The sequence below is a fragment of the Hippoglossus stenolepis genome, chromosome 3, assembly GCF_022539355.2.
Source record: "Hippoglossus stenolepis isolate QCI-W04-F060 chromosome 3, HSTE1.2, whole genome shotgun sequence".
In the NCBI taxonomy this organism is placed as follows: Eukaryota; Metazoa; Chordata; class Actinopteri; order Pleuronectiformes; family Pleuronectidae; genus Hippoglossus; species Hippoglossus stenolepis.
This window is the reverse complement of record NC_061485.1, coordinates 24091835-24109503: the sequence shown is the minus strand read 5'-3', so window position 1 is coordinate 24109503 and position 17669 is coordinate 24091835. Positions and strand designations below refer to the sequence as shown.

The 17669-nt window shown below is 37.8% G+C and overlaps 3 protein-coding genes across 3 annotated transcripts; all 3 read right to left on the bottom strand.

Annotated features, from left to right (window-relative positions):
• Nucleotides 1-356: 356 nt before the first annotated feature.
• LOC118105217 (red-sensitive opsin) lies at nt 357-2726 on the bottom strand. Its single transcript, XM_035152725.1, has 6 exons — nt 2540-2726; nt 1645-1941; nt 1344-1512; nt 1093-1258; nt 769-1008; nt 357-662 (listed from the first exon to the last, which is right to left on the bottom strand). The coding sequence occupies exons 1-6, from the start codon at nt 2640-2642 to the stop codon at nt 564-566; spliced, it is 1074 nt and encodes a 357-aa protein (XP_035008616.1). The 5' UTR covers nt 2643-2726; the 3' UTR covers nt 357-563.
• Nucleotides 2727-9008: 6282 nt separating this feature from the next.
• LOC118105089 (blue-sensitive opsin) lies at nt 9009-13505 on the bottom strand. Its single transcript, XM_035152490.2, has 5 exons — nt 12951-13505; nt 12184-12352; nt 11118-11283; nt 10321-10560; nt 9009-9257 (listed from the first exon to the last, which is right to left on the bottom strand). The coding sequence occupies exons 1-5, from the start codon at nt 13327-13329 to the stop codon at nt 9153-9155; spliced, it is 1059 nt and encodes a 352-aa protein (XP_035008381.1). The 5' UTR covers nt 13330-13505; the 3' UTR covers nt 9009-9152.
• A 1766-nt stretch (nt 13506-15271) lies between these two features.
• On the bottom strand, nt 15272-17603 carry LOC118105090 (blue-sensitive opsin). The gene is made up of 5 exons (XM_035152491.1): nt 17065-17603; nt 16785-16953; nt 16541-16706; nt 16096-16335; nt 15272-15545 (listed from the first exon to the last, which is right to left on the bottom strand). Exons 1-5 carry the CDS (start codon nt 17441-17443, stop codon nt 15444-15446), a joined length of 1056 nt encoding a protein of 351 aa, XP_035008382.1. The 5' UTR covers nt 17444-17603; the 3' UTR covers nt 15272-15443.
• Nucleotides 17604-17669: the final 66 nt, after the last annotated feature.

The window sequence follows — 17669 nt, the reverse complement described above, 5'->3', positions numbered from 1 at the left end:
TGGTCAACTGGAAGTTAATACACAAGATCTATTGTCAGTGATGTCACAGTCACTGTTGTAGAAAACCTTTGTTAAAACCATCTGACTCTGTGTTTGAAAGGTACTTAGACAGTAACTCTTGAGAGGAATGCTATCACTAAAATATCCCTCATTCAGACAATGTATGGCTTTGCCACCATACATGTTCGAAACCTTCGTCAGTTCTATTGTAGACATTTTGCCAACATACACCACTGGTCCAAAACCCACATTTTTTACAGTTGTAATGTATCTTACTAAACAGTAATAACAACCTTATGAGGAAAATGTTAAACAACCTTTGGACAACTAGTCATAAGAATCACCAGATGGAAAACTTTCAACATGCTTGATATTTTTTATGTTCAACTGAAAAAAAGAAACAGTGACATAATGATTAAATTACTTTATGAATATTTGTCGTATTTTCATTTGCCAGAGAGCTATTTACTAAAAAATAAAAATAAATGAAACATAACATATTTACTGTACATATCACAATGGTTCTTAGTTTTTTTCCCCCCCAAATTAGAGAACATGGAGGTTTATGCAGGAGCCACAGATGAGACCTCTGTCTTTGATGTGGATACTTCAGAACCATCATCCACTTCTTTGCCAAAGAGTTGCATGATGCATGTGCGGAACTGATGGGAAGAGAACAAAATCAATTGTGTTAGAAATGTAAATCAAACACATTTGATTAGAAGAATGGAAAGCTGGTCAATGTGGCATGTTAATTGTTGTGCCCACCTGTCGGTTCATGAATACATAGATGACAGGGTTGTAAATGGTGGCGCTCTTGGCAAAGTATGCAGGCATGGCAGCAGCCAGAGGGTGGAAGGCATATCCAGGGTTGGCCGCAGCAAAGCAGGCAAAGGCTGTATAAGGTCCCCAGCAGACACAATATGCCACGATCATGACAACGACCATTCTGGACACTTCTTTCTCAGCTTTCTGGGTTGACTCCGATTCCTTCTGCTGCAGCGCAACCTGTAATCAACACATCAATGCAGTGTGAGAGTCGGCCAGGCTGTGAGCTACTTTAATATATTTATCAAACTGCAGGTAACTTACAGAATGGATGGCCCACCAGACGGCAAGGTAGCACAAGATGATAACAGACAGGGGAAGGAAACAACATGTAACCATAAGAACAATCATGTAGGACTGGACTCCAGGGTCTTCACTTCCACTAAATACATCAGGTCCACAGGAAGTCTTCAGTCCATGAGGCCAGTACCTGACACAAAAAAATTGTTAAATTGATATTCCCATTGATGAATTAGAAACTCTGTGTTTTAATTAAAGAAAAACCTGCAGGCTACCTGCTCCAGCCAAAGATTGGGGGAGCACACCACACTGCTGACCAGATCCAGGAGAACAAAATTCCACCTGTGGCCCATTTGGCATCAAACTTGACGTTTCCAAAAGGTTTGCAGACAACTACCCATCTCTCCCAGGAGATGATGGACAGGGACCAGAGAGCAGCAATTCCTGAGTAAAGACGAAGGTTAATCAGAAAAGTTATTTCACTTGCAGTGTGATAATATATGACCAAGAATCCTTCCTTAAGAATCTGTTTCCAAACATTTTAATGTCACACAGAGAAAACATGTAAATGCTCACCACACACTGAGACAGTATAGCCCTCAAAGATGCACATTGGGTGTCCCAGAATGAAGTAACCAAAAAACTGGTTGCATACACTAATGGTGCTGGCAAAAACTGTCTCTCCAAGATCAGCGATTGCCAGATTGACCAAGATCCAGTTCAGTGGGTGACGGAGTTTCTTGAACTTAGCTGTGGCCACCAAGACAAGACCATTTGTGAAGACTGACGCAATGACCACAAAAAACATCCAGAGGGTTGCCATGTTGTAAACCCATCGAGGAGCAATGTGGTAATTGGGACCCTCAAAAGGATCTGGGGAAAATAATGCAATGTCATCATTAAGAATCTCATGTGTTCTCACAAGTACACATTGTTATTTTTTAGCCAGTATGTATAGTATTCATTCATTCAATTATAAATATATTGTATCCAATTATTTAAATAACACAATTTATCTAGTGACAGAAATAAAATAAGTACATTTTTGAACAGTGTTGTGTATTAAAATATTCCTCATTAACCAACTGTTAAAATATACAACAATACTAGGTGCATTACATTTGAGTCATACCACAGAGCTACATTTCTTCACACTGGCCTTGTTTAATTGCTTCGAAGCAGCAGAGCTCTTTAATGAATAAAATGACATTAATGTCTGATTCTATACAGTAATAATCATATTCATAACAATGTCAAACATCATCAATTTAGATATTTGGCAAAATATCCTAAATCATACCTCAAACATCAGTCTATGAATGCATATAAGTACATCGGTGAATCATTACAACATCAAGAAGCTATTTTGTTCCAGGTGGATGTTGTTGCTGTTGTTCTTTGTTGTAATCCCTCCCTCGTACAATTAACATTCTCATCAAATTATTCAGAAAATATACTGATAATACTGTACCTCTGGTGTGGTTGCTGTTTGTGTATACAAAGGCAGATCCCCTTGTCGTATCTTCATGGTACCGCCTGGCAGCAAACGCCTGTTTTCCCCACGCTTCTGCCATTGTGCAGGAGAGCCCTCAACAGTCGGCCTTTCTTGTCACTTGCAGCCTCCTCGGGTGACTGGTCCCACACATCTGATTTAAGCTTTTATATTTGTGGTTCAGAGACCTCTGATAGGATTAGATCAATCAAATTACAGCTGTGGTGTGCCGCTTAGCAGTGATACTTGGTGGCAATGCAGTACATGTATTTTGAACTGTAGTTAAAACTCAGCCAAATCAGATAATTGGATTAAGACACAAAATGACAGAATAATCTGGTTCGGAAGCGGATTTCCCTCCACTCAGTTAAAGTTAAGATTAGTGGCCATAACTTTTGACTGGTCCACAATGTAAAGTTTGAGCCGTTTTCTTCAATGAGTCATACAATATTGTATGTTACTTACAACTAGAGCAATGATGACTTAAAGAGATACTAACGCAGCACTAAACTTGTGTCTCAAATTATCATTTAAGATTTAGAGCAAATGTTTATCTTCCTATACTTTTAGATGCAGGGGAATAATTACATGTCATGACACTATGATTTATGGTAATAAGTTGATCTGGGAAATGAAAAAAAAGAAAAGAATTGTGCACATTCACCTAACATCATGTTGTGTATGACATTAGTGGGTATACAGGACATTTGGATCCCAGTGGGCATGAGAGGACAGCCAAGTCTTAAAGCAGCTTATGTGGACAAGTGGAGATGTACGGAAGTATAATGGTGGCAGTTGGAGTTGTTGACATGTGAGGAAAGTAAGACAACTTTAAGCCGCTCCGGAAAGAGAGGGCACTTGAGAGCAATGGATTTTCAAAAATCTTTTGATCCTGCAACTCACGTCATTACCCTCACGCTGTGGGCAAAGTGGAGGGGTAACATATTGTGATTCTCGAGGAAGGTCTGAAAAGAAAAACAATTAAGGAGTGAAGAATGGTACAATTTAACAGCGTGATTGGCCTGGACAGGTTCTTTGTTTTGACTAAATGAATACATAATAAATAATACAAATAAGAATAACTTATTTATGTAGCACATTTTAAAAACAGCTGTTACAAAGGGTTTCACAAAGAGGACAAATAAAAAGACCGGAGACCTGCATTGGCAACGTCTGTGAACGTCTGTGATTGTGTCTGTGTGTCAGTCCGATCTGGTGAATTTAATTAATCAGGTTATCTAAATGATCTGGTGGGACAGATACTATCGGCTAGGGGTTGCCAGTAACTGACCACTGCTGTGGTTTATCCGAGAACATAAAAAAAACCACATTCAACTCAGTTCCCACACTGAAGGCACGCTGCCCCGCCCCCACCAACTGCTACAAGAGCGCTGGTTGTCTGTTTATTCAAAGTGTATTAATATTATACATATTGCGTTTTTCAAATTGCACCAAATTAGACACTGCACTTTTTCTGGCAACTTACAATACACATGCCAAGTGTGAAGCTGATAAGATGAACAATTTATGAGATATGTGTTTCACATACACAGACTGACATTTGTGGTATTATTAGGTATGTGATTGTCAAAATGTGACCATTAATACTGTTTTTTAGTTTTTCAGTATGTCAATTTTATGAATTTCACATGTATATGCTGTGCAGGTATGTTTTGCACCAAGACACAGTGAAATGGCTGATTCTGTCCAAAGCCAACTCTGTGTATTCCTAAAAGGATAGTATGTTTTTAGGGGATCAGAGCAGCCAGTGATTACGGAATCTAAGGAACAACTTTGATTAAAGGCTTAATCAACTGATTTCTGACTCCTTAATTTTTCCAGCCTGATTTTTAGACATTGTCATAGAAAATGTCATTAAATGTAACCTAAAAGCAAAAAAGGTATAGAGTACGCGTGGATTGTAGATGTAATTTTCCCGAGCAGCCTAGATCTAAAACATCTGAAGATAGAGACGGCGTGCGGAAAGGTATCGATTTCTCACCGAGTAGAAAAGGAAATAGACAAAAAAAGGTATACATCCCTGTCAACATTTATTGGGAATTATACTGAGGAGCAATTTAATGATAAAGTAAATTGAAGGAACAATGTCGAATGTAGAAGTCTGAATTTTAATTTATCTAAAGTAATGACTATTTAAAAGCAATTCAGAAAAAGATTTAGTGTAATCACAGTTAGAGAAACTTGGTTAAATGATGGAGATATGGATGAAGCTTAGATAGATGGATAAGAGTCGTACTGGTGAGGAGTAGCTTTGTATATGAACTCAACTTTGAAATTAAAAATTGTTTGCAATATGACATCTGAGTTAATAAGAGTGTGTTTCTATGTGGGGACCTCAATATTGATCTGGAAAATCCATGTCGACAAGTGAATTCATTAATGCAATGTGTAGTTTGAGTCTGTTTAAAATGATTGTTATTGATAACACTTTTACTAATACAACAGATGGAATAGTAGTGAGTGGGATCTTGATGACTGACATTTAGAGTAAAGGAAACTAAGTTTTTAGGTGTCAAGATGAGAATGTGAACTGGAAATCACAAAGTAAAGGATTCATTAGATAATATAGCATTGTACATTTTATACAACTCAATGATTGTTCCATATGTGACCTACTGTGATGAAGTTTGAGGAAGTGCTTGCAAAACATATACTTTTAATTTTCATAAAAAAAACAAAAAAGAGCCATATGAATCATCGGTAAAAGTCGATATAGAGATCTATCAAACCCATTATTCGTTCAGTTAAAGCTGTTGATTTTTCTGGAACTAGTAGATTACAGTATTCTGCAAATTATGTATAAAGCTCATAAGAAAACTTTGCCTTACATCCATATATATATATGCATCTGACAATGTATTTACTTTCCAAAATAAACAGTTTTAGTATGTAAGAGTGTGAAAGTATTAGGACATTTCAATTTTAGTTTAGACATTTCAACATTATTCCTGATATTTCAATATTTCTTCTTCTTTTTCTTTACATTTTTACTTTATTCAGAATGAGAGATGTATGAAAGACAGGATTTTATAGAGATCTGATCCAGCCAGAGTGAGGCTGTAATGACTTCACTCTGGCCATAATATCTTTTGATTATCGGCTTGCTCAGGGGCTTGTTCAGATTTCTTTGTTACTCTGTCTGTGTTGTTTGCCTCATGGTTTTCACATAGCTCGATAAAGGCAAAAACAGGCCATGACACTGCTTAACTCTCTCTGAATTTGCACAACAAGCTACTTTATTTCCAAACCTGTATTTATTATACCTAAAATTATGTTTTTTATAATTTTGAATCATTTTAATTTCGGCACTCAATTGTACTTGTCTTTTAAAACTGCTACTTTTTTGTATTTGTTCCACTGTTTTTGGATATGGCTAGAATGGATGTTGAAACTTGATATTTGCTGTGTGTTACATCCCCCTCTCTCTCTCTCGTCTCATACAATTTCACTGTCGAATAAAGGCAAACGGCAAAAAGAAAAATAAAGAAAAAAGAAAAATAACCCCCTCATTATTTGACTGTGGATATTAAATATAATGTAAGACAGCTGAACTATATTTTCTACGAATATTATTTTATGTTTGTTACATAATTTAACTAATTTAATTAAAACATTTCTGGTCTATAATAATATGCTATTAAATCACTTGCCTAAACAGCATCAACGGTTAACAACGTATCATTATTCTCATGCAAAAATATCTTATTTTGAAAGAAACTCTACAATGCGCTGTAGAGAGAATCATTTTAGAGGAAACTTTACTGTGGATCTTTTATCTGTTTCCATTTGCTCAATCATCCATTATACCTGATTGCCTGGTTGAAAAAAAAGACATCATATATATATATATATTTATGTTAGGATCTGCAGTGTCTCACTTCCATGTGTTTAACTTCTAGTCAGGACCAGGTTAACCCCGCAGACCAAAGCCGATTACACGGACAACTCAGGTTCTTCCACATAACACATTAACACAGAGTAATTACTTCTGGCATGCTCACTCCGTAACACTTTAATCTCTCCGGAGCAACAGTTCACTTCAGGGAAAGGCAGCGATTTTCCAGGGCTGCTGTCATGTTATTTTTTTTAATCCGTTGATTCTGTGTTTTTCTCAAGTCCACATCTTGTGCAGGTAGCCGGCTCGTAGCTCTGATAAGAACTCCATGAAGGACAAGGACTGCACGACAAGGAGAGGATCGATCCTGAAACCGAAGAAACCGGTAAACGTTTCTGTTTTCTGCTGTTTATAGATATATGTCTATATTAGTAATTTTACTTACATTTACTGAATGTCCACTAGTTTAAAGTAATGTTGGTTTTGTTTAAACAGATTTTTCAAATGTGACTTTTAAAAAACTTAGTGGGGAGTATTTGGTTTACAGTATCTTGATAAAAATCAAATATCATCCTAGATGTGGAATGATAGTAGTTTTTGTTTATTAACTCCTCTTGACTGTTATTTCTATGTGGTGCTGGGGATACTTCGAGGGTAGGTCTGGAATTCCGCTAGTTCTGAACTATTCAGGTTTGGTAAAAGTTCACTCCTAGCAGAACTCGGATCTGCTCCCGACTACCGACGGAAATCTCTGTGGCCACTGTGACCTTGGTGATCTACACGCATAGCGACAGTTAGTGGCCATAAACAATTACACTGGTGTGAAGTGAGCCGAGGCCACCTGTTAATAATCATATGATCTTGTGTTCACTTCAGATCAGGTAATAATCCTCTCAGATTTATGTGTACAATGTTGAGGGATGTTGTGATGACCCTAGTCTTCTTTTGCCTCTTTGCAGGACAGCTGTTCCACGATGGACAAAAACCCTAACGCAGTAGTCACAATGGTATTTCCAAGTATCGATTGATTGATTGCTTAATTGTTTGATCCTTCTCTTCTCTGCAGTGTAGTGGATGGATAACACGTTACCATGTTTTTTATAATCATAGTTTTTGTATATACTCAGATTTTTTTGTATGACTTGTACTCATGCCTTCTTGCCTTTTATTTGATGAACATTATATATGACCAATTTTAAACAGATTATTTAATATATATTATTGAATATCTATATATACGTGTCAAAGATGATTTCACAATAAAACAGGAAGCAGTGGAGAAGGAGCAGAGGAATTAAACCAGTGAATCACTGGGAAACAGCGGAGAACAGGAGCTGAGACCCCAGACAGACAGGAGCATCTCTACTTCCTGATTATTTGCCTACAATTGTTTTGGTTGTAACCCAAATAGTAAAGTGATACATCGCACAGACAAGTCCCTCATTACTTTCACTATCAATATATCACAGTAAGTAGCTTAATAATAACTCAGCAGGTTTCCAAACAAACATTTTAATCATAATATTCACACTGCACATATTATATTATATTATATTATATTATATTATATTATATTATATTATATTATATTATATTATATTATATTATATTATATTTTCACTATGTATAATTTCTGGTGCATTAGTGATGTTCATGACTTAAAAATAAATGGAATTCACAGATCATATTTTAAGTGGATTTAACCATGGATCTGTATAAAATAACACAAATGTCTTTTAAAAAATAAAAAACTTATTGAGTAAATATGTCAGCTGGAATGGGCTCCAGCTCTCCCCTGGACCTTCATAAGGATAAGCAAGATAGATAATGGATGGACTGGATTCAGAGATAATCAGTTACAACTTATGAAGAAAGTGGCCATCCCTCCGTTTCACAGGTAATCATTAACTATTCGTAACTGATGATTCATTAATGTGGTACCTCCCAGTCTGGCCTCCAGTGAATTATCACATGTACTTTGTGCTCCTAAATTCAGAGTTTGATCAGGAACTACTCATTAATAATTTTATTAATTATCAGGTCGTCACTGACTCTTTTCCTCTCATTTTCCTCATTGGCTTATTTCCAAATGTTACCCATAATTTTCTTTCAGTCAGTAAAATCATGCATGGAAAGTATGGAATTGGTATGTTTGTGTTCTGTCATGATTCTGATCTGCATAACATACATTGTGTTTCTGTACGTTCTTCAGCTAATGGGCACATCAGCGCAGAGAAACATATGAGATGATAGAAACATTGTATTTACAGGTATATTATATCTTTTCTACATTCTACTCATCTCACAAATATCTGAATATCTGGCGATTTGATCCAAGCAGAGATTATAGCCCTGAGGCTGTACCTCCACTGTTAATTATGTCAATCTTTGATTTTTACATGCACATGTGAAATCTGACATAACAATTATACAGCCCATGTTTTAACAGTCATTTACAAACATTCTCACAAGCATTCAAAGTTTACTTGGGTAATAACTGCTCTGGGTTTCCAGTGACCTGAGACAGAATGCAAGACTAAAAATGTTAAATTTGTCTTGTGTGCACTTGCAGTGAATATCGTAGAAAAGACATCACTTCATCAATGCTTTTATTTTACATATATTTTTTCTTTGCAAACAACTCTTTATCTCAAGGAATAACATAATTCCATTTGTCATATAGTAATTGTACTTTCAGTGCTATTTACACTCTAATGTAAATATATAATATATAATCTAAGCAGGTGCGACTTTAGAGACTTCCGTAACCGATTGACTTGTCGATGACTCCTCGTCATCGCCTCCACTCATCCCCACCATCTTCCTTATGCATGAGCGGAACTGGAAAACAAAATGAAACAACAACATGTGTTGCTGAGATAAATATCTGTTCTTTACTGTGTGTAGTTTAAATACAGTGTGATATGTTTTTTCTCTGAGGATGGAGCAAGCTTTCTGTATGTTTTCACAGCCACCTTTAGAGGGCGCCATTGGCCTTCTACGTGATTATTCAAATCTGCCACTACTACTTCTGATTTACTTTAATGACCAAAAAAGTTACAGACACAAACAAAACATATTAAATAATTATAATTATAATAGTAATTATAATAATAATAAATACACACGTTGTGTGATATAAAGGATTTGACAACATACACATTCAAAGAAAACAAGAAAAAGTTAATATTAATTTGGTCATGTAGTTAATACTGATTAGTGTTCCAGATTTGGAATTCCTACTTTTTACATGAATGACAGTGTTTTTTGTGGGTGTTCAAAACTATAATTTCCGTGTTAATTGTAAGTAATAGGGGATCAGATATTAATAGATCTTTGCAATTTGATGGTTGGTATAATGTGAGGTTTGGGGAAGCTACCCCTCTATTGTCTATTTGTTTCTTCAAGGTAGAAATTTTATTTGTGTTTTTTTTTTTGTTATTCCTTAAAATTTTTGTCATGACGGAGTTTAAAGTGTGACCCTAATGTTAAGCCTACTTTGGATAGCGTGGCCATCTTTTTTTCTGCTATTCTCCAATTAATAAATGCACGTTTACCCTATTGTTATTTTGTCAGGGGGATTTTTGTAGAGGTAGCACTCCAATCTCCCTCACAGAGTGGGGGAATTGTATCATTTGATTTGATATGATATGATATGATATTAAGTTATCTTGCGTGCCTCAAATTACTCTGATGGTTTTTCTTTGTTTCTATTCATGTGATTTCTGAGGGATTTGCCAGATTTTTTGTTGATTCCAAATAGTTCAATCTCATCCTTTGCAAGAGTATTGTTTGTGAAATGGGCTCTTGGCTCCACATATTTTTTTTAATAACATCATGGACTGTGAGGACGTCCTGAGCAGCTTTGAAATTGGAGTGAATACTTAGAATACAATGCACTCACCTGTTTATTGAGGAGGATGTAAATAACAGGGTTGTAGACTGTGGAGGCTTTAGAGAGACAGGAGGGTATGGTGGCCAGTCTCAGGTCAAACGGTTGCCCTCGGTTGTTTATAATCCAGAGAGCAAAGGAAGCGTAGGGCATCCAGCAGACCAGGAAGCCCATCACCATGACAACCACCATCCTGGTCACCTCCTTCTCCGCCTTCTGGGTGGAGACAGACTCAGCTTGAGCCTTTGCTACCTGGTGAGGAAGAAGAATAGAATACACTGCTCAGTGTGGGGATGCACATTCACATTCAGATCTATGAATTCAGGTCATTGTAAGTCATTAGAATCAAAGGTGTGATGACAAAATGAAAACATGTGCAACATTAAATAATGTAAACAAATATTTTTTAAAAGTAGATTGAATACATATAAAATGGGTGATTATGGAGGGGAAGTAGCACAGTAAGACAGGAAGTAGGATTTGAAAATGCAAATATTAATGACTCTGAGTTATTAATGTTTATGTTTGCTGATTGAGCTGTTTATGCTGAAAGCTGGAATATTGCAGCATTTTACAATATTTTCTGATGACAAATTTAAATGGGGGTAGGACTCGATATTTATTCACTTTTTTTACTTCTTTTTGGACATGATTTATTAACATTTGTTCACTTGTTTGCTGTGTCCTTTTCTCACTTGCAAATACTGATATTTGTATTCGAAACATGTTCAATATAAAAACCTAACCTAAGGTGAGATTCTTTTTTAAAGAGATAGACAGCAATAGATTAGTGGAGACACGTTCCCCACCGATTTCAGCATGAAGAGCAGCTGTGAGTAGCAGAAAACGATGGTGAAGAAGGGGACAGAGAAGCAGAAGCAGAAGAGGAACATCACATAGGACTCGTTGTTGAACTTGTTATCAGTTGTGTACCAGTCTGGTCCACAGGAGCACTGCATACCCTCAGGGATGTACCTGGAGACAAAGATAATTAGTCCCTCTGTCTGTGTCTGAACTGCAGGACAATAAAGCTATAATACATTTCAGACAGGACTTCCAGAGGATGTCAGGGGACTTTCTCCGGAGGTTTCCTATCACACATGAGCAACGCAGCGGGAGATTCTCCACTCAGACACTTTCACAACATTACAGAATTGTCCAGAGTGTTCAGATGAGGGCAGGCAGAGGTTGGACGTGATGTATAAATTCCACTTGCAGAGATCACGTGATTTTGTTTACAGCACATAAACTCTGGTGTTGACCCTTATCACCAAAAACTCTCTGGACATCTTTGTCGGTTTCATCTACGGTTATGGTACCGCTTATTCATCCTGAGATATTTGTTTTCATTTTATTTGTTTTCATTTAGTTAGGAAAGTCAACACCTCCCCTTGCTTGCAATGAATCCTGTAAAAGGATCTCCTGCTGTTTTCTGACATCGGCTCCTCCGGACTTTGTGAGGGGGGCTGGGTAAAGTCTGCAAATGTCCAGAGGATCTCCCGAGCTTATTGCATGTCTGGAAGCAATATATGTTACCGGAGAATTTTAAAACTAGAATGACACTCAATACAGCACATACCTCCAGATGGTCTAGTTCTTATTGTAGAAATAAAAAGATAGAAAAAACAATAGGTCTGATAACCTTAATTATTTCTTTGTCATAAAACATAGTTAAAGAAAGCAAAAAGAAAAAAGATCCTGCATCTGCACCAATGGGTTCCAGCCAGACGCAGGCTCCATCCCTCCACCAAGTTTTGGGGGAAATCAGTATTTTTTGTGTAATCCTGCTGTCAAATAAACAAACAAACAAACAACAAACTCCTTGGCGGAGTTAAAAGTGAATACAACTGTTGCACACTGGTCTCGATTACTGACCTACTCCATCCAACCAGAGGAGGAATCGCAGCGATCAAAGCAAAGACCCACGTTAGAGCACAGCAAGCTATGGCATGGTTGGGTTTGAAGGAGAAGTTTCCTAGTGGCTTGCAGATAACCATCCATCTTTCAAAGGCTATCACAGCCAGAGACCACAGGCTGACCATACCTGGAACGAGACAAACAAAAGACTGACACTGTTTGCATTTTCCTTACTAATCAATGACTTACAACACTGTATATTTGTAATAGAGATTATGGCATGATTAAGCTGTGGTTTAAATATCAGAACTAGCTTAAATATGAAATATGAAATATGTATGAAACATACATTATTGGTATTGACCCCCATGTACAAGAAATTTGAAATTAGCAAAATTCTGAAAAGATATATGCAACTGATTATGTGCTTTCAGGTATTGAAACTATAGTGGATGGTCTAATGTGTAACGAGCATCAATGTTTCTAGACATCTGCCTGCGGATCTCACATCGCATTTAGCTTTTTACCACATGATTGTCCATTAACTGCAACTTTGTTGACGAGACAATAGCAAATAGAAATTCAATGCATTAAGAGCTGTTCTCTCCTACCTCTTTTAACTTTAAAATAGGAAATTTCCACCTTGAAACCATGATACTAATTGTTAGTACAAATAAACAGACAGTAATTAAGAAAGAAAAGAAAATTAAGAATAAGAAAATGAATAAGAAAATTGCTACCTCTATGATAGTGCTGTATATAACCTAAGTTCTTATGCTCCTTACCACCAACAGTCGCTGTAAATCCTTCAATCTTGCACCCAACTGGACCAAGAATCATGTATCTGAAGGCAAAGCAGTAGAAGCAGGTGAAAGAGCCCACGGAGGAGACGAGGAGGTTTGCCACCGACAGGTTCACCAGGATGTAGTTCAGATGAGACCGGAGCTTCTTGTATTGGATGGTGCACACAATGGTAAGCGTGTTGATGGCCGTGCCAGCCACAAACAGGAAAAACATAAAAGCTGACAGGGAATAAAAGATTCCTGGGCTTCCTAGGTGATCCTGGGGAACCAGGTATGGGCTGAGGGACGTGATGTTGTTGGTGTCCAGAGGGATCGGGATCCAGAAGTCATCTGGGAACTCCACAGGGCGATTTCCCCTCATTTTTCCTCTGGTTGTTTGTCAAATGAAAATTCAAGCTTTGTTCAAAAAGATGTAAAAAATGATAATACTGCTCAAAGATGACTAATTAGTTCCTTATAATGCAAGTACTAATAAGAGATTTAATGTTTTTAGTTTCTTGTAATGGAGGTTTGTCTCTCTGATGGAGATTGCCTCTGATGGCTGCATTTATAGGAACTTTAAATATTACTCAGGCTCAACTAAATTGGCTCAAGGAGGGGATTTAAAGCTTTGGTGAACAGCTCACACACAGACCTCACATTCTGATCATGTACACACACATTACTCTCTCACGTAACAACGCCTATGGGCTAACGTACAGGCAAGTATCCCAAAACCAGAGGTTACAGTGATCATCAGATTACATCCCAATTATGTGAACCGTATAATCTGTGATCAATAATGTTGAGGTTAGTCTTGAGCATTTGGCCCCTATAACCCAGGTTGTTCTGGTTTAACTTATTTTCCCTTTTTTCTCTTGACTCAGTAACAATAGTTTCATAAGAAGCAGTTGCTATGTTTCTTGAGCAGTATATGATCTATTGGAGGAAACATGAGGTTGACAATGTAAATCAAGAGAAGTGGTTTCTGGACTCGGACACAGAGACTGAGGTTTTACAGTGTTTATTGTAAGAACTTGTAAGAAGAGTTTCAGCTGGTTCAGGATTCAGAAGAACTGGACGTGGCAGATGCAACAGGTATAAGAAATGGTAGACTAAACCTTTGAATAAATAATAAGGCAGGCACAGCCGTACAGCTGACTGAACTAATTGACTGCATCCGAAAGAAAGAACCTGCCTCTGGGGTGATGAGCAGATTGGGTGATGAACTGCAGGTATACAGGTGAGCTGGGGCCGGAAATCAGGAGCCCATCCGGACATGGATACGCACACACAACAGACGGACACATGCACACATAGCCACACACACAGGACTAAAGGTTGCACAGCAGGAAAACACAAGGAAGACAGGGACACTCTAAGCCCTGACAATAATGGGATAATCAAACACCTTAAAGGGATAGTTCAGCCAAAAATGAAAATGCACTCATTATCTACTCACCACTGTGTCGATGGAGGGGTGGGTGAAGTGTTTGAGTCCACAAAACAAGTTTGGAGTTTCTGGGGTAAACAGTGTTGCAGCCAAATACAATACAATTGAAGTAAATGGTGAAAAAAAACGTAAAAAAAAAAATGCAGAAAAAAACATTAAATGCCTCCATACTTCTCCTGTGGTGTCCAAGTGTCTGTAAGCCACGACATTCAAATTCAACTCTAAACAGTATCATTTACACCATGGTTTTTGCCTAAAGTCTGCTTTGATTCATGCGTGAACACAGCTCCAGGGGAGGAAATCAGAGGACATTTAGGCTAAAAACATGGTGTAAATTACACTGTTTCGAGCTGAATTTCAATGTCAGGGCCTACGGACACTTGTATGACACCACAGGAGCAGTATGGAGGCATTTTATTCATATAATATATATATATATAATAATTTTTTCTGTTATTTATTTACATTTGAAGTATCTGTCACCATTTACTTCAATTGTATTGGATTTGGCTGCAACACTGTTTACCCCTGACACTCATTTTGTGGACTCAAACACTTCACCCACCCCTCCATCGGCATAGTGGTGAGAAGATAATGAGTGAATTTTCATTTTTGGGTGAACTATCCCTTTAATTCTATGGCTGTGGAAGGATGTTTCATTCAATACTATTTGAATAATTTAAATAACCCTTTTAAGTGATCAAAAGAATTCCTTACGGTGACAACGTTCCACTATTAATGTCTCAATAATGATTTACTTTCACAACACAATCAATGAGCCTCTTGTGTTTTAATTAATATGTGCTGTGCAACACTTTGTCATCCGAAAGTCGAAGTTTCCTAATAAAAAATAAAACACAAATGCCATTAATATGTTTCCATTCTTTGTTTATTTTACTTTGCAGATTAATTATGATTTCTTACATAAATCACAACATTGCTCACACATTTTTCATGACAAAACATACTTATACATATCCATTGTTATTTACAATTGACAAATCATCAGTGGCAGGGAAATAAGTCTTCTCGGTGAGAAGTTTTTAAGCAGGCCCAACTTTGGAGACTTCAGTCACTGACTGTGTTGTTGATGATTCCTCCTCACCTCCTCCCATCCCCAGCATCCTCATCATGCAGGAACGAAACTGAAAGGAAAAAAAAAATCACTGAGGTACAGTGCTTTTGTGGAGCTGTCAATCCTAACAACAAAAAGACCCTGCAAAGTCAGAAATATTCATCCTTATCATCATACATGAACATAACGCAGAGGAGAAAGCTCAAATTAATCAACTCAAAAGGAATGTTACAAACTTTGCATCTTCCAACTTAAAATCATACAATCCAACTGCGACATCAGAATACTTATTTTACAGATAACAGTTTTGATTACCATCATACATTAAAGGTTAGGCAGATACATGACGGCTAAAGTGTATAAGAGTATTGAAGTGTTTTCATTCATTTCATCAATTAATACATTAGAGAATTTTCTCAAGCGTCTGCTTATCAAGTAGTTTGACGACTTATGGTTTGTTAAATGGTAATAGGGAAATACCTTTAAATGTGGCTCCACCTAACTTCTATAGGGCTAAATAATATTTTCTGGATGTATAAAGTGCTGCACCCAACGCTTCCTTGCAAGTAAAACGTGCATCCTTTTTCAAATGAGGTTTACGTCACAACATTTTTACAGACCTGTTTATTGAAGAGGACGTAGATGACAGGGTTGTAGACTGCAGAGGCCTTCGAGAAGCAGGAGGGTATGGTGGCCAGTCTCAGGTCGAACGATTGCCCTCGGTTGTTCACGACCCAAAGGGCAAAGCTAGCGTAGGGCATCCAGCACACCAGGAAGCCCATCACCATGAGAACCACCATCCTGGTCACCTCCTTCTCTGCCTTCTGGGTGGAGGCAGACTCCGCTTGAGCCTTCGCTGCCTGGTGAGGAAGAAGAGAAAACAAAAAATCAGTTGTACAGGAGAACATTCTTAAGCTATTGGCTTTGATAGGATATAAGATGCATTCAGGTATTCACCTTGCTTTGTCATGAGAATACTTTTTAGACAATTTTTTTAGTAAAACTAAAGTAACTGTATTTAAACTTTGTGTGTGTGTGTGTGTGTGTAATTTTTTTTTGCATCACCATTTTCAGTGTGATTAGCAGCTGTGAGTAGCAGAAGATGATGGTCACAAAGGGAACAGCAAAGCAGAAGCAGAAGAGGAACATCACGTAGGATTCATTGTTGTATTTGTTGTTTGTGGTGTACCAGTCTGGTCCACAGGAGCACTGCAGACCCTCCGGGATGTACCTGGAAGGATTAGCACAAGGCCATTGAGCAAACATGCCAGTTTACAAGTTATAAGATGAATACATTGCCATTGGTTACCTGCTCCATCCAAACAGAGGAGGAAGTGCGGCAATAAGTGCAAACACCCAGGTGAATATGCAGCAAGCTATAGCATGGTCAGGCTTGAAAACAAAGTTACCAAGGGGCTTGCAGATGACCAGCCATCTTTCAAAAGCTATCACAGCCAGAGACCACAGGCTGACCATACCTGCAATGACAAAGACAGGCAATTTAAGCCCCTTTTTTAAATCACCTCAAGTTTGTCCAGTGATGAGAAGCCAGGCTGAAATTGAATTTGAGCATTTTTTGTAAATCTTACCTCCGAGTGTTGCCATAAAACCTTCAATCTTGCATGCTAGCGCTCCAAAAATGAAATATCTGGTTGCAAAGGAGCAGCAGGCAGTGAAGGAGCCCACACAGGATACAAGAAGGTTCGCCACAGCCAAATTCACCAGGATGTAGTTAAGGTGGGACCGCAGCTTTTTGTATTTGACGGTGCATGCGATGGTGAGGGTGTTGATGCTGGTGCCCACCACAAATACGAAAAACATAAATCCTGCCATTGCGTAGAAGATGCCCGAGCCCCCCAAGTGATCCTGGGGAACTAGGAAAGGGCTGAATGCTGTGATGTTGTTGGTGTCCAGACTCATGGGTATCCAGAAGTCCTCTGGCAGCTCGACACCACGATTTGACTTCATTTTGCTCTTTTTGTGTGATTACAGATCAAAGCACTTTCTAAATTCTGTTCTTTCACATGTATTATATGTGGACAAAGGAACGTTTGAAGGAGCAGACAGGAATGCTACAATGTGTCCGTCTGTATCATCTCTAAGGTCAAACTCTAGTGGAGCACTTTTATAATGGTCCATTAGATGCCCCTTATCCCAATTAAAGAGCTACTTAACTCTATAATTGATTGATTGA

Excerpts from the sequence above, each read along its gene's own strand:
- LOC118105217 (XM_035152725.1), bottom strand. The coding sequence starts at position 2,642 with ATGGCAGAAGCGTGGGGAAAACAGGCGTTTGCTGCCAGGCGGTACCAT. Across the intron at positions 1,259-1,343 it reads CCAATCTTTGGCTGGAGCAG|GTACTGGCCTCATGGACTGA; the intron begins GTAGCCTGCAGG and ends TTTTTGTGTCAG. Across the intron at positions 663-768 it reads ATGTATTCATGAACCGACAG|TTCCGCACATGCATCATGCA; the intron begins GTGGGCACAACA and ends TCTTCCCATCAG.
- LOC118105089 (XM_035152490.2), bottom strand. The coding sequence starts at position 13,329 with ATGAGGGGAAATCGCCCTGTGGAGTTCCCAGATGACTTCTGGATCCCG. Across the intron at positions 11,284-12,183 it reads CCTCTGGTTGGATGGAGTAG|GTACATCCCTGAGGGTATGC; the intron begins GTCAGTAATCGA and ends CTTTGTCTCCAG. Across the intron at positions 10,561-11,117 it reads TGCTCTTCATGCTGAAATCG|GTAGCAAAGGCTCAAGCTGA; the intron begins GTGGGGAACGTG and ends CTTCCTCACCAG.
- LOC118105090 (XM_035152491.1), bottom strand. The coding sequence starts at position 17,443 with ATGAAGTCAAATCGTGGTGTCGAGCTGCCAGAGGACTTCTGGATACCC. Across the intron at positions 16,336-16,540 it reads TGCTAATCACACTGAAAATG|GCAGCGAAGGCTCAAGCGGA; the intron begins GTGATGCAAAAA and ends CTTCCTCACCAG. Across the intron at positions 15,546-16,095 it reads ACGTCCTCTTCAATAAACAG|TTTCGTTCCTGCATGATGAG; the intron begins GTCTGTAAAAAT and ends TTTTCCTTTCAG.